This window comes from Haliotis cracherodii, unplaced genomic scaffold (assembly GCF_022045235.1).
Source record: "Haliotis cracherodii isolate W230 unplaced genomic scaffold, xgHalCrac1.p SCAF_8, whole genome shotgun sequence".
Lineage (NCBI taxonomy): Eukaryota > Metazoa > Mollusca > Gastropoda > Lepetellida > Haliotidae > Haliotis > Haliotis cracherodii.
Window position 1 is genome coordinate 8,073,912 of NW_027266341.1, and position 18,830 is coordinate 8,092,741.

Below are 18,830 nucleotides of genomic sequence, written 5' to 3' on the forward strand. Positions count from 1 at the left end.
ATATTCCAGCTATATGACGGCGGTCTGTAAATAATCAAGACTTGACCAGACAATCCAGTGATTGATATCATGAGCATCGATCCACGCAATTGAGATGGATTACATGCATCAACCAAGTCAGCGAGCCTGACAACCCGAACCCGTTAGTCACCTTTTACGACAAGCATACTCGACTTTTACGGCAAGCATGGGTTGCGGAAGACCTTTTCTACCCCGGAATCTTCACGGGTCTTGTTTAACGGAAACAAGAGCTAAGATCTGATTTTAATGAGATTGTCACATACCCTGGAAAAAAATGTGAGAAACCCCAGAGGATTCTCATAACATTGGTCATTTTAGAATCCCTTTTCATATTCATAAGAAATTGTCCATTGTACGATTCCGACAATATCATAATCATGTGTTTACGAATCACAATCAAATAGTGATGATGGGGTTCGCACAAAAGTGTGCGTATACTGCACCACAAATAAAAGTGTTCACCTGAACATTCAAGGGAGCAGAAATATAAGTAAGGAATTGCATCGGATAACATTTTGGTCACTGGAGCGTCCACCATGGAATTGTCGCCCTCATGTCTACCATGACGAAGTATCGTGATCGTTGACAATGTGTTAATGAGAACTCCCTATTTGGGAGTTGTTCTCCGTAGTTTGCATGGTTTTGGTATATGTGGAACATACATTAACAAAGGGTGCTGAGCCGTACATGATCATTTCACTAAAATATGGTGTGAAGGTTCACAGATTGTACCACTGACATAAAGTGTTGGAAAAATCAGAATGTTGTTTTAGAGATACGCATGTACTGTTCTATTTGACCCACTATTGGCATGCTTGTCACAAACAAAATCACGTCCTCTCCTCTGTTTACAAAAATACTGGAAACATACGACTTTGTAGGGCCTTACGGAAAATGCGCCATGACTATGGTGCAAGTATGTCACCAGCATCGTCAGTACTTCATGTAAGTGTTTATGAGGTGTATATATGTGAATACAGTGGGCGATATTGGGTGTAATCGTGACGGGTGTCTGGGTTTTGTACAGATAATGAACCTGTGTCTAATAAGCCTTCGTGAAGTTTGTGCGCGTTCGACCCTTGTCTGAAACCGAACAATGGGTGCGGCACATGGTTCACGAGAAGTACTGCCCATGTCATCAGAACCTGCAGGTTTCCCCATCGCCGGAATCGTTTCGTAAGAATAGCAAAGCAACCGCACGTATTCAAACACGGGGATTACTGACGATGGATGATGACCAGGTGAGCTTTCATAGCTGGTATCTACACATTAGGTATGGCCAGCTTGTTATACAAGTCTTCCTCAGGCCTAGCCCGTAGTTCCGCCAACACCCGCCTCGTCGTGTCATACTGGTCTGGGTCCGGGCACTCATTCATCCCGCTTGTCATCACCAGATGACTGTACACGCCTTGGGTCTCCGCCACCTTATACCGCTTTGGATTCCACTTCCACAACATGTCATAATCACCTTCATTAACGTCACCACCATGCTGGGGTTGTTTGACATTTGTTTGACGATCTCTATTTACAAATTCGACGTCAGCAGCTGAATAATCGTTCTTGGTGCCCTCAGGCTTCGGGTACACTGGGCGATATCTGGCAACCCTTTCTTTTGGTGAAGCTCTCTTTGCTTTCTTTTTTTTTGTAACTGAAAATAAACACAATTTAACCAATTGCTTGTATTGAAATCAAAGTGTGTTTTTAAAAATTTAAAGATGATCAACAATAAGAAAATATATATAAATTATGTATCGATTGTCATTTAAGATATTTTCTTGAAGGTTCTGCATAACGGAGACACAGGACTATGAAGAAAACTTTTCGATCCTTTGTTTTAAACTGGAAAAGGGAACACTGCTCGATTCTGACTTAAATTAGATGAATTTCCGTCTCAGAGTAGCGGCAGTAATCGTTGAATCCAGTTGAATGAATCGACGTTATCTGAGTCGTTGAATTGGGTTGAATGAAATTGACCTTCATATCTCTGTACTCATTAACACAGTCTGGCAAACTGTTACTAAAACGGATATGGATAAGCTTAGATGGCTATTCTTCCAGATATATCTCAACTTAATGCCGAATAGGAATCTTTTGTTTGTTTGTTTGTTTTTTAACGCCGCACTCAGCACTATTCCAGCTATATGACGCCTTCAGTGAATAATCGAGTCTGGACCAGACAATCCAGTGATTGACATGATTATCGATCTGCACAATTGGGATACGATGACATGCGTCAACCAAGTCAGCGAACCTGACCACCCGATCCCTTTAGTCGCCTCTTACGGCCAGCATGGGTTGCTGAAGACCTATTCTACCCCGGATCTTCACGGGTCTTCAGAGGTATTAAAATAGATAGATTGTTGCTGATCACTAAAGGTGGACCTGTGGTCTTTGGAAAGATACCGGTCAAATGAATGGAAATAAACTTAAAAAATAAGATTGTTTAGAACTTACATTTGTTTGGATGTTTCAGCATATGTACGGTACCATCGCAGTATTCTAGCAAAACTGAGATATGGCACATTTCCACTTTTCACGTCCGAAACCCCGCTTATATTATCCCACTACATGAACAATAATCAAAGCCGTCGGGCCTCAATGACGCACAATAAGCAAGGTGGGGCACAATGGCGAAAAATTAAGCGAGATGGGGCATAATGACGCACAATAAGCGAGGTGGGGCACAATGATGCACAATAAGCGAGGTGGGGCACAATGATGCACAATAAGCAAGGTGGGGGCACAGTGATGCACAATAAGCAAGGTGGGGGCACAATGATGCACAGTAAACGAGGTAGGGCACAATGATGCACAATAAGCGAGGTGGGGCACAATGGCGAACAATAAGTAAATTGGGGCACAATGATGCACAATAAGCGAGGTGGGGCACAATGATATACAGTAAACGAGGTGGGCATAATGATGCACAATAAGCGAGGTGGGGCACTATGGCGAACAATAAGCGAGGTATGGCACAATGATGCACAATAAGCGAGGTGGGGCACAATGACGCCCAATAAGCGAGGTGGGGCACAATGATGCACAATAAGCGAGGTGGGGCACAGTGACGCACAATAAGCGAGGTTGGGCACAATGATGCACAATAAGCAAGGTGGGGCACAATAATGCACAGTAAACGAGGTGGTGCACAATGATGCACAATAAGCGAGGTGGGGCACAATGATGCACAATAAGCGAGGCGGGGCACAATGATGCACAGTAAACGAGGTGGGGCATAATGATGCACAATAAGCGAGGTGGGGCACAATGATGCACAGTAAACGAGGTGGGGCATAATGATGCACAATAAGCGAGGTGGGGCACAATGATGCACAATAAGCGAGGTGGGGCATAATGATGCACAATAAGCGAGGTATGGCACAATGATATACAATAAGCGAGGTGGGGCACAATGATGCACAATAAACGAGTTGGGGCATAATGATGCACAATAAGCGAGGTGGGACACAAGAATGCACAATAAGCGAGGTGGGGCACAAGGATGCACAATAAGCGAGGTGGGGCACAATGATGCACAGTAAACGAGGTGGGCATAATGACGCACAATAAGCGAGGTGGGGCACAATGGCGAACAATAAGCGAGGTGGGGCACAAGGATGCACAATAAGCGAGGTGGCGCACAATGATGCACAGTAAACGTGGTGGGCATAATGATGCACAATAAGCGAGGTGGGGCACAATGGCGAACAATAAGCCAGGTGGGGCACAATGATGCACAAAAAGCGAGGTGGGGCACAATGACGCACAATAAGCGAGGTTGGGCACAATGATGCACAATAAGCGAGGTGGGGCACAATGACGCACAATAAACGAGGTGGGGCACAATGACGCCCAATAAGCGAGGTGGGGCACAATGACGCACAATAAGCGAGGTGGGGCACAATGATGCACAATAAACGAGGTGGGGGCACAATGATGCACAATAAGCGAGGTGGGGCACAATGATGCACAGTAAACGAGGTAGGGCACAATGATGCACAGTAAACGAGGTGGGCATAATGACGCACAATAAGCCAGGTGGGGCACAATGATGCACAATAAGCGAGGTGGGGCACAATGACGCACAATAAGCAAGATGGGGCACAATGACGCGCAATAAGCGAGGTGGGGCACAATGGCGAACAATAAGCCAGGTAGGGCACAATGATGCACAATAAGCGAGGTGGGGCACAATGATGCACAATAAGCAAGGTGGGGCACAATGATGCACAGTAAACGAGGTGGGCATAATGATGCACAATAAGCGAGGTGGGGCACTATGGCGAACAATAAGCGAGGTATGGCACAATGATGCACAATAAGCGAGGTGTGGCACAATGACGCCCAATAAGCGAGGTGGGGCACAATGACGCACAATAAGCGAGGTGGGGCACAATGATGCACAATAAGCGAGGTGGGGCACAGTGACGCACAATAAGCGAGGTTGGGCACAATGATGCACAATAAGCAAGGTGGGGCACAATAATGCACAGTAAACGAGGTGGTGCACAATGATGCACAATAAGCGAGGTATGGCACAATGATGCACAATAAGCGAGGTGGGGCACAATGATGCACAGTAAACGAGGTGGGGCACAATGATGCACAATAAGCTCGTATGGCACAATGATGCACAATAAGCGAGGTGGGGCACAATGATGCACAGTAAACGAGGTGGGGCATAATGATGCACAATAAGCGAGGTGGGGCACAATGATGCACAATAAGCGAGGTATGGCACAATGATGCACAATAAGCGAGGTATGGCACAATGACGCACAATAAGCGTGGTAGGGCACAATGACGCACAATAAGCGAGGTGGGGCACAATGACGCACAATAAGCGAGGTAAGGCACAATGACGCACAATAAGCGAGGTATGGCACAATGACGCACAATAAGCGAGGTATGGCACAATGAGGCACAATATTGCGTTATTTCTACAACCGGCTGATGTACATAAGAGCGGGCAAATGGATGAATAAAGAAACTTATTTTTGTAGCATGACTGCAATTTAGGTAGACAGGACGTGACAAACAAATAAAACAGACTGCCTTGGGTATCAGTGTTGAGGGACACCAGTAATGGGCTTCACACATTGTACCCATGTCGGGAATCGAACCCGGGTCTTCGGCGTGACGAGTGAGCGCTTTAACCACTAGGCTACCCGACCGCCCCAACAAGAAATATACAAGCTGATTAGTTAATCAGCTGTTTTACTGATTAGTTAATCAGCTGTTTTACTGATTAGTTAATCAGCTGTTTTACTGATTAGTTAATCAGCTGTTTTACTGATTAGTTAGTCAACTAGTTTAGTGATTAGTTAATCAGCTGTTTTACTGATTAGTTAATCAACTAGTTTAGTGATAAGTTAATCAGCTGTTTTAATGATAACTTAATCAGCTGTTTTACTGATTAGTTTATCAACTGTTTTACAGATTAGGTATTGAGCTGTTTTACTGATTAGTTAATCGGCTGTTTTACTGATTAGGTAATCAACTGTTTCACTGATTAGTTAATAAGCTGTTTTACTTATTAGGTAATCAACTGTTTGACTGATTAGTTAATGAGCTGTTTTACTGATTAGTTAATCAGCTGTTTAACTGATTAGTTAATGAACGGTTTCTGTGATTAGTCAATCAACTCTTTTACTGATTTGTTTATCAACTGTTTTACAGATTAGGTATTGAGCTGTTTTACTGATTAGTTAATCAGCTGTTTAACTGATTAGTTAATCAACTGTTTTACTGATAAGTTGATTGACTGTTTTACTGATTAGTTAATCAACTGTTTCAGTGATTAGTTAATCAACTATTTCACTGATTAGTTAATCAGCTGGTTTACTGATTAGTTAATCAACTGTTTCAGTGATTAGTTAATCAACTGTTTCACTGATTAGTTAATCAGCTGTTTTACTGATTAGTTAAGCAACATTTTTACTGATTAGTTAATCAACTGGTTTACTGATTAGTTAATCAACTGTTTTACTGATTAGTTAATCAACAGTTTTATTGAATAGTTAATCAGCTGTTTTACTAATTAGTTTATCAGCTGTTTACTGATTAGTTAATCAACTGTTTTACTTATTTGTTAATGAACTGGTTTACTGATTAGTTAATCAGCTGTTTTACTGATTATTTAATCAACTGTTTTACTGATAAGTTAATCAACTGTTTTACTGATTAGTTAATCTGCTGTTTTACTGATCAGTTGATCAACTGTTTTACTGATGAGTTAATCAGCTGCTTTACTGATTAGTTATTCAACTGTTTCAGTGATTAGTTAATCAACTATTTCACTGATTAGTTATTCAGCTGTTTTACTGATTAGTTAATCAACAGTTTTACTGATAAGTTAATCAGCTGTTTTACTTTTTAGATAATCAACTGTTTTACTTATTAGTTAATCAACTCTTTTACTGATTAGTTAATCAACTCTTTTACTGATTAGTTATTCAGCCGTTTTACTGATTATTTAATCAACAGTTTTACTGATTAGTTAATCAACAGTTTTACTGATTAGTTAATCAACAGTTTTACTTTTTAGATAATCAACTGTTTTACTTATTAGTTAATCAACTCTTTTACTGATTAGTTAATCAACTCTTTTACTGATTAGTTAATCAGCTGTTTTACTGATTATTTAATCAACTGTATAACAGATGAGAAATAGTTATATATGAATATATAATTCCGCTCGGTAGGGGTTTTGGAACTGATTCAGATGATGACTGTTCCTGAGATGATTCAGATGATTGTGGGGGAACTTGAGCTAGTATCGGTGCGGTAGGAAGCAGTGCTGCAGTCTGAGTGGACTGTACAGGTGAGAAAACTTGGGGAGAATCTTTGATAACCCATGTCAAGTCTGTTTGGCAGGTAATTGATAAAGTGGTTATAGGTAAAGTACTTTCGTTCGGGGTTGTTTCGGATGGAGACAACCGTAGTTTTATCGAATTAAAAAGGAAAGCATCAATATTGTTCAGTGTACGTCCCATTATCAAAAGGAGGAATTCAACACGACGCCAAAACAATGTTGTACACGTAGGTCGTAAAGATGATTCATTATGAATTGGATCAGATTCGACAATACATTTATCATTGAATGAATTATCATTTTACAAGTATAAAAACATATTACGATCTCTAAATGATAACTTGTAACGTTTGAAAGCATTTCCACGTGTCCTTTAATACTGAGTACTCGAATTGGTAGCGAGATCAGAGTCCAAAACGAAATGCCTTTCGGTGTACAAATGGGTAAACGCAATGGGTAAAAACAGCAGTAGAAATGTGATTTAGAAACTTGATAAATAAGAATTACAATCTTCATCCGAATTAATCAACAACACACTTTAAAGCTTCTACAAAAGGATAACTTCTTGACAATCAAAATATTCTACTAAAGGGGCAGTCGGGTAGCCTGGTGGTAAAGCGTTCGCTCGTCACGCTGAAGACCCGGGTTCGATTCCCGACATGGGTACAATGTGAGAAGCCAATTTCTGGTGTCCCCCGCCGTGATATTGCTGGAATATTGCTAAAAGCGGCGTAGAACCATACTCACTCGCTCAATATTCTAAAACAAGACCATGATCACAGAGTTACATTCAGTATATCTCCTTTGTCATTTGACTGTATTGAATCTTACAATTGTGTTTGAAAAAAACACAGAATGGATCTAACAGTGTTCATTCTTTTTGTATACGTGAAATGAGAACTTGAAACACAAGATATGCACGCTTAAATTAGATGCATTTGGTGTCTATAGATATATATAACAGAGACAAAATGATAATAACAAACGTACCTTCTGGCTTTTGAAAACAGCACCAGGCTGAAATGAAAGCACATTGTGTTACACAGCATGGTGGTGATGATGGTTGCGGGAGGAGATGGGGCAGGTGATGATGGGTGGGGTTGGGGGTGGGGTTGGGGGTAGGGACAGGGGTAGGGGTGAGGCCGGGGTGGGGGTAGGGGTTTGGGGTGGGGTTAGGGGTTAGGGGTAGGGGTTAGGGTTAGGGGTAGGGATAGGGGTAGGGTTGGGAGTGGGGATGATGGGTGGGGGTAAGGGTGGATGTGGGGCTGTTCAGGGAAGAGTCTGACATTTCATCGATGTATACAGATGCATTGATTTCTGACGTTATTTACTCGGTCTGATATTCGCTATTCCTGTGGCCGAACTGGTAGCGGGCTCAACATAAATAACGAAATGCCTTTCGGAAAACAAGGTATTACAGATTACCATGTATGAAGTTGTGTTGTGCAAATACTTAAAAGAGAAGAAACACGTTATTACAACGTTTGTAAAGCCCCATATGCGCGGGTGTCATGATCAGGTTATTATAACATGTTTCAACACCTGCTTCATCAGATTCGGAGGTACAGTTCATTTTCATGTTTTTGAAAAAAACCATAAGAGGCGACAAGCAATACGGATGATCTGCGGTCACCAAACGAATATATGAGCCTCCGAAAACAATAGATGAGTGAGTGAACTCGGTTTAACGACTCTTTGTGCAATATTTCACTTATGCCGTTTACAACTTTGGTGAAACCCACGAGCTTGGGTTTTGAGCTGAAAAACCTAAAAACATACTGAAGGCTAATCTGGGATTCAAACCCGCGGTCATAGGTTTCTGGCACGCCCAAGGGACGCAACTCAGCACAGCCTTAAACGACCATGACGGTTTCAGGAGTAGAACAAAAAATACTTTTACCGGAACTCACGAAAAACATTTTAAAAAACATTACATGTGTTTTATGAAAATATGATTACCGACATTTTGCGTGTAGAAGAGGTTAACACTTTAGAGGTAGCACTTTAGCAATGGCATGCAGCTGGTTTTAGTTGGCATAATCAGGTCATTGCATATTAATTATTTCGGTTACAACGTCGAAACCCGAATTAATTACTTTTTGTACATATTATGTAAGCAAATAAGACTATTTCAACAGGGAACCATGATTCTAATTTTCTCAGTGTCACAAATAATACCGGGAACCACCTTATTCAGATAGGACAAAGAATGTTTGTTTGTTGTTCAACGTCGTAGCCAGCAATATTTTAGCTATATGGCGACTGCATGTAAATAATGAACCTATATACATAGACAACTTTAATATATCGCAAAAAAAGCGAGCCAACCGAAGAACCGGTTATGACGAAACTAAACTCTCCCCATGACACCACCCAAATATAAACCCCTACACACAGAGTTCAATTACCAAACATTCTTTGGCATTTCGTTAACAGTAAATAACATACTTACAACAGCCACTCATCTTGGCCAAGCCAATTGTATAAATGGGTAGTAATATTCACTCATGCGTCATTCTGAAATGCACAGCAGCTCACAACAGAACATGTAGAAACGAATGCTACTTGATTTGATGTGGAAATGAATAAATTATCCATACAACTCAATGTGGACAGGTTTATTTCCTTGATAGCGATTACCGTGTGAATCGCTCAAACACAAGTCATCAGGGTGACACGCTGAGTTTTGTGAATGCATTCAACTGCTATTGCTTCCGGAGCACACGGAACTATTTCTAACAACCCGACTATGTGCTGCCATTGTCGTGCTAATTTCACACCCGGAAATATTTCATCGAGATCATAACTTGAATATTATCATACCTTCAGTCCTGTGTCAGGCTTGATGGTTTAATGATACCGAGGGCCGGGCAATACTCCCTCTGTCTGTATAGGTAACCTCCCAAATTGTCAGACATCCCATTTGTCAGACAGCTTCTACCAGGATTAGTCAAGGTTGGTTAGTCAAGCAATAGTTACCTGTTTACCTTTCATTTAAGTGGAACAGACCAGAAAACAAAAATTTGAGGAATTTACAGGATAGATGTACATGTATTATGCACTCTGAGATGAGGACAGCAGGAAAACGTACCATCCATGTAGACTGATAAACTTCTGCAAGACAAGATAGAGACAATTTTTTTGGATAACAACTTCTTTAATACTGTGAAAAGCGACGTTTCGGTATAGATCCTTATACCGTTGTCGAGCAAGACTGAATGAGGTTACTTACTTACTTACTTACTTTGGAGATTTAACGTGCGCTTTCCGACTGATGCGTATTTCGCACACGGGCCCGGCCAGGCCATTTAATGTGTTTCCGAAAGGGGCGAGGGTGGTCTGTGCAACCCAAGAGGGGGCTTTAGGGGTTGCTTATATAGAATTTGGGAATTTTGAGATTTGGAATAGATGCCGATGGGGTTGGGGAGGAGAACTAAGGGAGCTGGGTATGGTGGATGATTGTTTGTTTATGTGATTTTGATTTGGTAGGTTATTATGGTTTTAGATGCGTTTTATTAGTTCCGTTTTGATTAAGAATACGCCTAAGGCCTTGAAGTTTTCTAGTTTATTTTGTGGGTTTAGTATTGCTTCTAGAGTGAGAGCCTTGTTTAGATTGAGGGTGGTTTGTAATGCGGTTCGATGTGTTAGGTAGTGTGTGCAGTGGATGAGTGCGTGTTCTGGGGTTTCTGGTTGTTTGCAGTGTGGGCAGTTACCTGTAGTGTGTTTTTAAAAAAAAATTAGGTGGTTATTTAGGTTGGTGTGTCCTGTTTGGAGTTTAGTGATTACTCTGTCGATTTTTTTTGATGGATGGAGAATTTTTGGTTTGGTTAGTGGTTTGCTGAGAACTCTTTTGATTTGGCTATTTGAGTTTAGATATAGGTTATGCCATTTTTTTGTGATTTTTTGTTTGTTTACACTTTTAATTTCTGATTTTGAGATGGGTAAGTTTAAGCTTATTTCTGGGATTTTGAGGGATAGTTTAGCTGCTTTATCGGCGTTTTCATTACCGTATATTCCTACGTGGGCGGGTATCCACAAGAAGGTTATTTGTTTGCCTGCTTTTGTTAGGTCGTTGGAACTTTTAAGTATTTGATTTATTAATTTAGGTCGGTTTTTGGTATTTTTGTTTTGGAGGGCTTGTAGTCCACTTAGGGAGTCAGTAAGTATTAGGATTTTTTGGTGGTTTTTGGATTCTTGATTGTGGAGGGCTGAGGCCATGCCCATTAGTTCTGCCGTGAATATTGATTGGTTATTTGGGAGTCGGAAGGATTGTGTGGTTTTAGTTGGTTGTGTGGTATGGACTCCGAAACCCGTGTGTTTGGAGGTCGGATCTGAGGATCCGTCCGTGTAAATGTGACACCAATTTGGCCAATTTTTGTGTATGTATGCTAGTGTGGTAGTTTTAGCTATGTTTGGGTCGGTTTGTTTATTTATTTGGCTAGCTAGTGTTGTGTCTATTTTGGGTATTTTAAGTTTAGGGGTGAAGATATTTGATTGTTTGCAGTTTTGTTTAAGATTTTTAATTTGGTGTTCATTTAGGTAGTTTGTTATTCTTTGGGATATTGGGGTAAGTAAGGGGTGTTTACGAGCTAGAGCTTGGTTTTTAGGGCTGATGTTTTGGTTTATTAAGTTTTGGATGAGAGGGTTTGATTGGGACGCGGCCCAGAAATTTAAGCTTAGCTGTTCCCTGCGTAGACTTAGTGGCATTTCTCCTGTTAAGGCCTGAAGTGAGGTGTAGGAGGTGCCATGTTGGGTGCGTGTAATGAGTTTGAGAGCCTGATATTGTATTGAGTCAAGTTTTTTAGATAGAGAGTTGTTTAGGGTGTTGTATATGGCGCAGCCGTAGTCTAGTTTTGATTTAATTAGGGATATGTAGAGAGAGAGAGGAGAGTATCTTTGGAGGCTCCCCAGTTAGAGCCAGTTAGGCATCTTAGGGTGTTTAGGTCTTTACTGCATTTAGTTGTTAGGTTTTGGATGTGAGCATCCCAGGTGAGATGTTCATCGAAAAAAAGTCCTAAGAATTTGGTTTGTTTTTGAAATTTGATTGTTTGATTGTTTAGCTGGAGGATTGGGGAGGCGGGTTTCATGTTTTTATGTTTGAATACTATTCCTGTTGTTTTTTCTGAGTTAAGGGAGAAGCCCCATTTGTCAGCCCATTGTTGTATTTTATTAAGAGATTTTTGGAGTAGATTTTTGGCCATTTTCATGCTTTTTGTGCGGATCCAGATGGCTCCATCATCCGCGAATTTTGATGTGTTTACTTTAGGGGATAGACCATCGAATAGATCGTTTATCATTATATTGAAGAGGGTGGGGCTGAGGATACTGCCCTGTGGAGTGCCATTTTCTAGGGGACATTGGTCCGATAGAGTTTGGTCTATACCCACGGTTATTTTACGATTGTTTAAGAAGTCCTGGATGTAGTTTATTATCTGACCTTTGAGTCCTATTTTTTTAAGTTTTTGTATTAGCCCATCGTGCCATACCATGTCGAAAGCTTTAGAGAAGTCTAAGAAGATGCCTCTGGTATATTGTTTATTTAGTTGTCCTGTCTTAATATGAATGAGGGACATAGTGCAGAATATATATAGTAGGTGGAGGATTAACAGTAACAACAATAGTATACATGAGTCGGATAACATTGGTAGGTGTGACAACAAAGGGATGGTGCTGTCACAACACGATGGACAGAAAATACATAGCTGGAAGCCAATAGGGTCATGAAGCCAATAAACAGGATAAGTGATTATTGTTTGATGAGTTCATATTAGGCGGGTGGGACGAAATAGCCTTGATCTCTGTTGATTGATGGCTTGTGGCGGCGAATGTGTACTGCTTCTGTTAGTTTTCTTTCAGTGAAATCATGGAGGTTGTTGGCGAGGATTTGGAGGTTGTCCCAGTTGATGATGTGATTGGGACAGTTGCTTATATGGTCCGAGATGGCTGATTTGCTGTCGGATTTGATGGTGGAGGTTTTATGCTCTTTGATTCTGGTGTTGATTGGGCGGGATGTTTCACCTACGTAAGACTGTCCACAGTTGCAGTCAATTTTATAGACTACACCTTTAGCCTCTTTGGGTTTAGATGTGTTCCTGCCGTTGGCTCTTAGCAGGGTGTTGAGGGAGTTGGAGCTGGTGAAGTGGGTGTCGATGTTGGCTTGCTGTTTGAGGAGGCGGCTGATGATGTGGGAGGCTTTTCCTATGAATGGGAGGGCGATGCGGAAGGGCGCTGATTCGGGTTTAAGGGTCGCAGGTCTGGGTGTCGACGAGATTGGCTGGATAATTGCAAGACACCTCAGCTGCTCATCAGTGGAAAAGATCAGGATCTTGTCTTCGTCACCGTCTGCGCAGAGGGGGGATATTCTTCCATCCCTGTTAGTGGTCCACAGCCCCTCAAGGTGAACATCAGCTCTGGTCTGTAGCAGGACAGGTATTGTTGTTCGGCGATGTCGACAGAGGGAACTCTTCAAGCTGGGGAACGAAGGAAGATGTGGACACACCACTAATTGGTATATTGAGCAACATTGCACGCCGATGACTTAATACACCAAGACTGACAACCCAATCCATTGAGTCAGCCGCCTCTTACAATAACCATAGTGTTTTTGTGGACCGTCTTAAACCCGACATCGTCACGGGGGAATATGTAGAGTTGGTCAACATCAACTACGTATACTTGAATTTGTACTTGTCTGTAGTAATTTGGCCAACTATATCATGTCATTCTCATCTCTCTGCTCAAATCATGGATGAGCGCGTAAAAGAAACGATCTTAAGAATTGAAGATTGAACCCAAACTCAAAGTCTGTAGTTATTATATCCAGCCCAAAAGAATTTGTTACTTACATTTACAAAATATATTTACTTACAAGACTGTAATACCACATGCAGTCTTAAAATTATATATATATATATTCTCACTCTCCCACTTCATTTTCTTACTATCCCTGTCCATCTCTCTCACGATCCCACGTAATCTTCTTACTATACCTGTTCATCCTTCTCACCGTCCCTGTTCACCCTTCTCAATATCCCACTTCATCTTACTATCCCTGTCCATCCTTCTCACCGTCCCTGTCCACCCTTCTCACTATCCCACTTCATCTTACTATCCCTGTCCATCCTTCTCACCGTCCCTGTTCATCCTTCTCACTATCCCACTTCATCTTATTATCCCTGTCCATCCTTCTCACTATCCCTGTTCAACCTTCTCACTATCCCACTTCATCTTACTATCCCTGTCCATCCTGCACACCGTCCCTGTTCATCCTTTTCACAGTCCCTGTTCATCCTTCTCCTTATCCCACTTCATCTTACTCTCCCTGTCCATCCTTCTCACAGTCCCTGTTCATCCTTCTCACTATCCCACTTCATCATCTTACTATCCCTGTTCATCCTTCTCACCGTCCCTATCCATCCTTCTCACCGTCCCTGTTCATCCTTCTCACTATCCCATTTCATCTTATCATCCCTGTCCATCCTTCTCACTATCCCTGTTCATCCTTCTCACTATCCCACTTCATCTTACTATCCCTGTCCATCCTGCACACCGTCCCTGTTCATCCTTTTCACAGTCCCTGTTCATCCTTCTCCTTATCCCACTTCATCTTACTATCCCTGTCCATCCTTCTAACAGTCCCTGTTCATCCTTCTCACTATCCCACTTCATCATCTTACTATCCCTGTTCATCCTTCTCACCGTCCCTATCCATCCTTCTCATGGTCCCTGTTCATCCTTCTCACTATCCCACTTCATCTTACTATCCCTGTCCATTCTTCTCATGGTCCCTGTTTATCCTTCTCACTATGCCACGTCTACTTACTATCCTTGTCCATCCTTCTCACAGTCCCTGTTCATCATTCTCATTATCCCACTTCATCTTACTATCCCTGTCCATCCTTCTCACCGTCCCTGTTCATCCTTCTCACTATCCCACTACATCATCTTACTATCCCTGTCCATCTTTCTCACCTTCCCTGTTCATCCTTCTCACTATCCCACTTCATCTTACTATCCCTGTTCATCCTTCTCATGGTCCCTGTCCACCCTTCTCACTATCCCACTTCATCATCTTATTATCCCTGTCCATTCTTCTCATGGTCCCTGTTCATCCTTCTCAATATCCCACTTCATCTTACTATCCCTGTCCATCCTTCTCACCGTCCCTGTTCATCCTTCTCACTATCCCACTACATCATCTTACTACCCCTGTCCATACTTCTCACCTTCCCAGTTCATCCTTCACACTATCCCACTTCATCTTACTATCCCTGTTCATCCTTCTCACTATCCCTGTTCATCCTTCTCACTATCCCTGTTCATCCTTCTCACTATCCCTGTCCACCCTTCTCACCTTCCCTGTTCATCCTTCTCACTATCCCACATCATCTTACTATCCCTGTCCATCCTTCTCACCGTCCCTGTTCATCCTTCTCATTATTCCACATTTTACTATCCCTGTTCATCCTTCTCACTATCTCACTTCATCTTACTATCCCTGTTCATCCTTCTCACCGTCCCTGTTCATCCTTCTCACTATCCCACTTCATCTTACTATCCCTGTCCATCCTTCTCACTTTCCCTGGTCATCCTTCTCACTATCCCGCTACATCATCTAACTTTCCCTGTCCATCCTTCTCACCGTCCCTGTTCATCCTTCTCACTATCCCACTTCATCTTACTACCCCTGTCCATCCTTCTCACTATCCCTGTTCATCCTTCTCAATATACCCTTTCATTCTTCTCACTATCCCTGTTCATCCTTCTCAATATCCCTGTTCATCCTGTGTGAGTGTGTGTGTGTACGTGATATATATATGTACACACACACACACGCACGCACGCACGAACGCACGCACGCACGCACCCACGCACGCACGCACGCACGCACACACACTACATAATTAATAACCGCAAACCATGTCGAAAGGTATCGTTTCAGGATTTGAATAGTTACGTCACAATAAGTGAAAGATTAACTCAGCATCAAGAGAGCTTGACCACTTGGCCACAGAAAAACAACCCACCCACGATCTCATATTACATCCCACGATTTACACTTGCCAGCTTCAATTTCCGTCCGATAATGCGACGCTGGTGTTTCTCATTAACGTATGGACGAAACCTTTCGTTATGGTCCCATTGAAACTTGTTTCCATGAGGAAATATTCATAGAGAATAATATTAACATATTCTAAACATTAAACATGTCATTTTCCTGATATCGAACTATTTCTACCGACGTTTGAACAGTCAGTGTGTTTGATGAGTCATAGAATAATGCTGCTCGTATCACGGTTGGTTGATATTGAACTACTTGAAAATTGCAATTGAGGTCATGGTGACTGTGATGTCAAACGGTTAGTGATAGTGATTGAATGTTATTTTATGCTGTCGTTAGCACTTGGTCAGCCATATTAATTACTGCGGCCTGTGAAGCATATACGCGAGTGATTGTTAACATGAGCAACGACCAGCGCCATCGCGGTACGATAACACATGATGAGCCAAGTCACATATCACGAACACCCGGTAATCAAGTTGGTCGGTTGTTACGACATGGTGTTAAAGAAATTATTCAATAATAGGGACATTCAATGGAAGCTTTTTATGTTTTTATGTTGAGTATTTATGAAAATATTCGTCCTCGATAATAACTTTCGCATGGTATTTTGGAACCTTAATGTTGACAGAGTCAGATAATACCTGTCCCATCTCCTTAATAACCTCATTTTCGACCTGGATGTAAGAAAACTAACTTAGCAAGGTGAACTTTTATGCTGCGTTTAATAATTTTTTTTATATATAATAACTCTAGTATATATATCATCCAATACTTGTAGTCTGGGAATTTTGGACAGTGGATTTGAAATGCACCCTTTATAATGAATACAGCCTATTGTGTCCATAGGGCTAGCCTAGGGCTGTCTAGGCCGATACACCAACATGTACAGTTTCATCGAGGGACCTCGGAGGACTGTCTAGACCGATACACCTACACTTTCATCGAGGGACCTGGGAGGACTACACTTACACTTACACCTACAGCTTCATCGAGGGACCTCGGAGGACTGTCTAGACCGATACACCTACACTTTCATCGAGGGACCTCGGAGGACTGTCTAGGCCGATACACCTACATGTACAGTTTCATCGAGGGACCTCGGAGGACTGTCTAGGCCGATACACCTACATGTACAGTTTCATCGAGGGACCTCGGAGGACTGTCTAGGCCGATACACCTAAATGTATAGTTTCACCGAAGCACCTGGGAAGACTGTCTAGACCGATACACCTACACCATCAGTTTCATCGAGGGACCTCGGAGGACTATCTAGATCGATACACCTACATGTACACTTTCATCGAGGGACCTGGGAGGACTGTCTAGACCGGTACACCTACAGTAACATCGTAGGACCTTTTGAGGACTGTCTAGGCCGATACACCTACAGTTTCATCGAGGGACCTCGGAGGACTGTCTAGACCGATACACCTACATGTACAGTTTCATCGAGGGACTTCGGAGGACTGTCTAGGCCGATACACCTACATGTACAGTTTCATCGAGGGACCTCGGAGGACTGTCTAGGCCGATACACCTACATGTACAGTTTCATCGAGGGACCTCGGAGGACTGTCTAGGCCGATACACCTACATGTACAGTTTCATCGAGGGACCTGGGAGGACTGTCTAGACCGGTACACCTACAGTAACATCGTAGGACCTTTTGAGGACTGTCTAGGCCGATACACCTACAGTTTCATCGAGGGACCTCGGAGGACTGTCTAGGCCGATACACCTACATGTACGGTTTCATCGAGGGACTTCGGAGGACTGTCTAGGCCGATACACCTACATGTACAGTTTCATCGAAGGACCTAGGAGGACTGTCTAGGCCGATACACCTACATGTACAGTTTCATCGAGGGACCTCGGAGGACTGTCTAAGCCGATACACCTACATGTACAGTTTCACCGAAGGACCTGGGAGGACTGTCTAGGCCGATACACCTACATGTACAGTTTCATCGAGGGACTTCGGAGGACTGTCTAGACCGGTACACCTACAGTAACATCGTAGGACCTTTGGAGGACTGTCTAGGCCGATACGCCTACAGTTTCATCGTGGGACCTGGGAGGACTGTCTAGACCGCTACACCTACAGTAACATCGTAGGACCTCGGAGGACTGTCTAGGCCGATACACCTACAGTTTCATCGAAGGACCTCGGAGGACTGTCTAGGCCGATACACCTACATGTACAGTTTCATCGAAGGACCTAGGAGGACTGTCTAGGCCGATACACCTACATGTACAGTTTCATCGAGGGACCTCGGAGGACTGTCTAGGCCGATACACCTAAATGTACAGTTTCACCGAAGGACCTGGGAGGACTGTCTAGGCCGATACACCTACATGTACAGTTTTCATCGAGGGACTTCGGAGGACTGTCTAGGCCGATACACCTACATGTACAGTTTCATCAAGGGACCTAGGAGGACTGTCTAGGCCGATACACCTACATGTACAGTTTCATCGAGGGACCTGGGAGGACTGTCTAGGCCGATACACCTACATGTACAGTTTCACCGAAGGACCTGGGAGGACTGTCTAGGCCGATACACCTACATGTACAGTTTCATCGAGGGACCTCGGAGGACTGTCTAGGCCGATACACCTACATGTACAGTTTCACCGAAGGACCTGGGAGGACTGTCTAGGCCGATACACCTACATGTACAGTTTCATAGAGGGACTTCGGAGGACTGTCTAGACCGGTACACCTACAGTAACATCGTAGGACCTTTGGAGGACTGTCTAGGCCGATACACCTACAGTTTCATCGAGGGACCTCGGAGGACTGTCTAGGCCGATACACCTACATGTACAGTTTCATAGAGGGACTTCGGAGGACTGTCTAGGCCGATACACCTACATGTACAGTTTCATCGAGGGACCTCGGAGGACTGTCTAGGCCGATACACCTACAGT

General features: G+C 42.8%; 1 protein-coding gene across 1 annotated transcript; it reads right to left on the reverse strand.

Annotated features, from left to right (window-relative positions):
* Positions 1-470: 470 nt before the first annotated feature.
* Positions 471-9,377, reverse strand: LOC139449483 (uncharacterized). Its single transcript, XM_071230901.1, has 3 exons — positions 9,288-9,377; positions 7,826-7,852; positions 471-1,669 (listed from the first exon to the last, which is right to left on the reverse strand). Exons 1-3 carry the CDS (start codon positions 9,298-9,300, stop codon positions 1,284-1,286), a joined length of 426 nt encoding a protein of 141 aa, XP_071087002.1. The 5' UTR covers positions 9,301-9,377; the 3' UTR covers positions 471-1,283.
* Between the last annotated feature and the right edge of the window lie 9,453 nt (positions 9,378-18,830).

What these genes read in the sequence shown, in the direction of transcription:
- LOC139449483 (XM_071230901.1), bottom strand. An exon ending in CTGTTTTCAAAAGCCAGAAG is followed by an intron (nt 1,670 to 7,825) that starts GTACGTTTGTTA and finishes GTTTATTTTCAG; the next exon opens with TTACAAAAAAAAAGAAAGCA.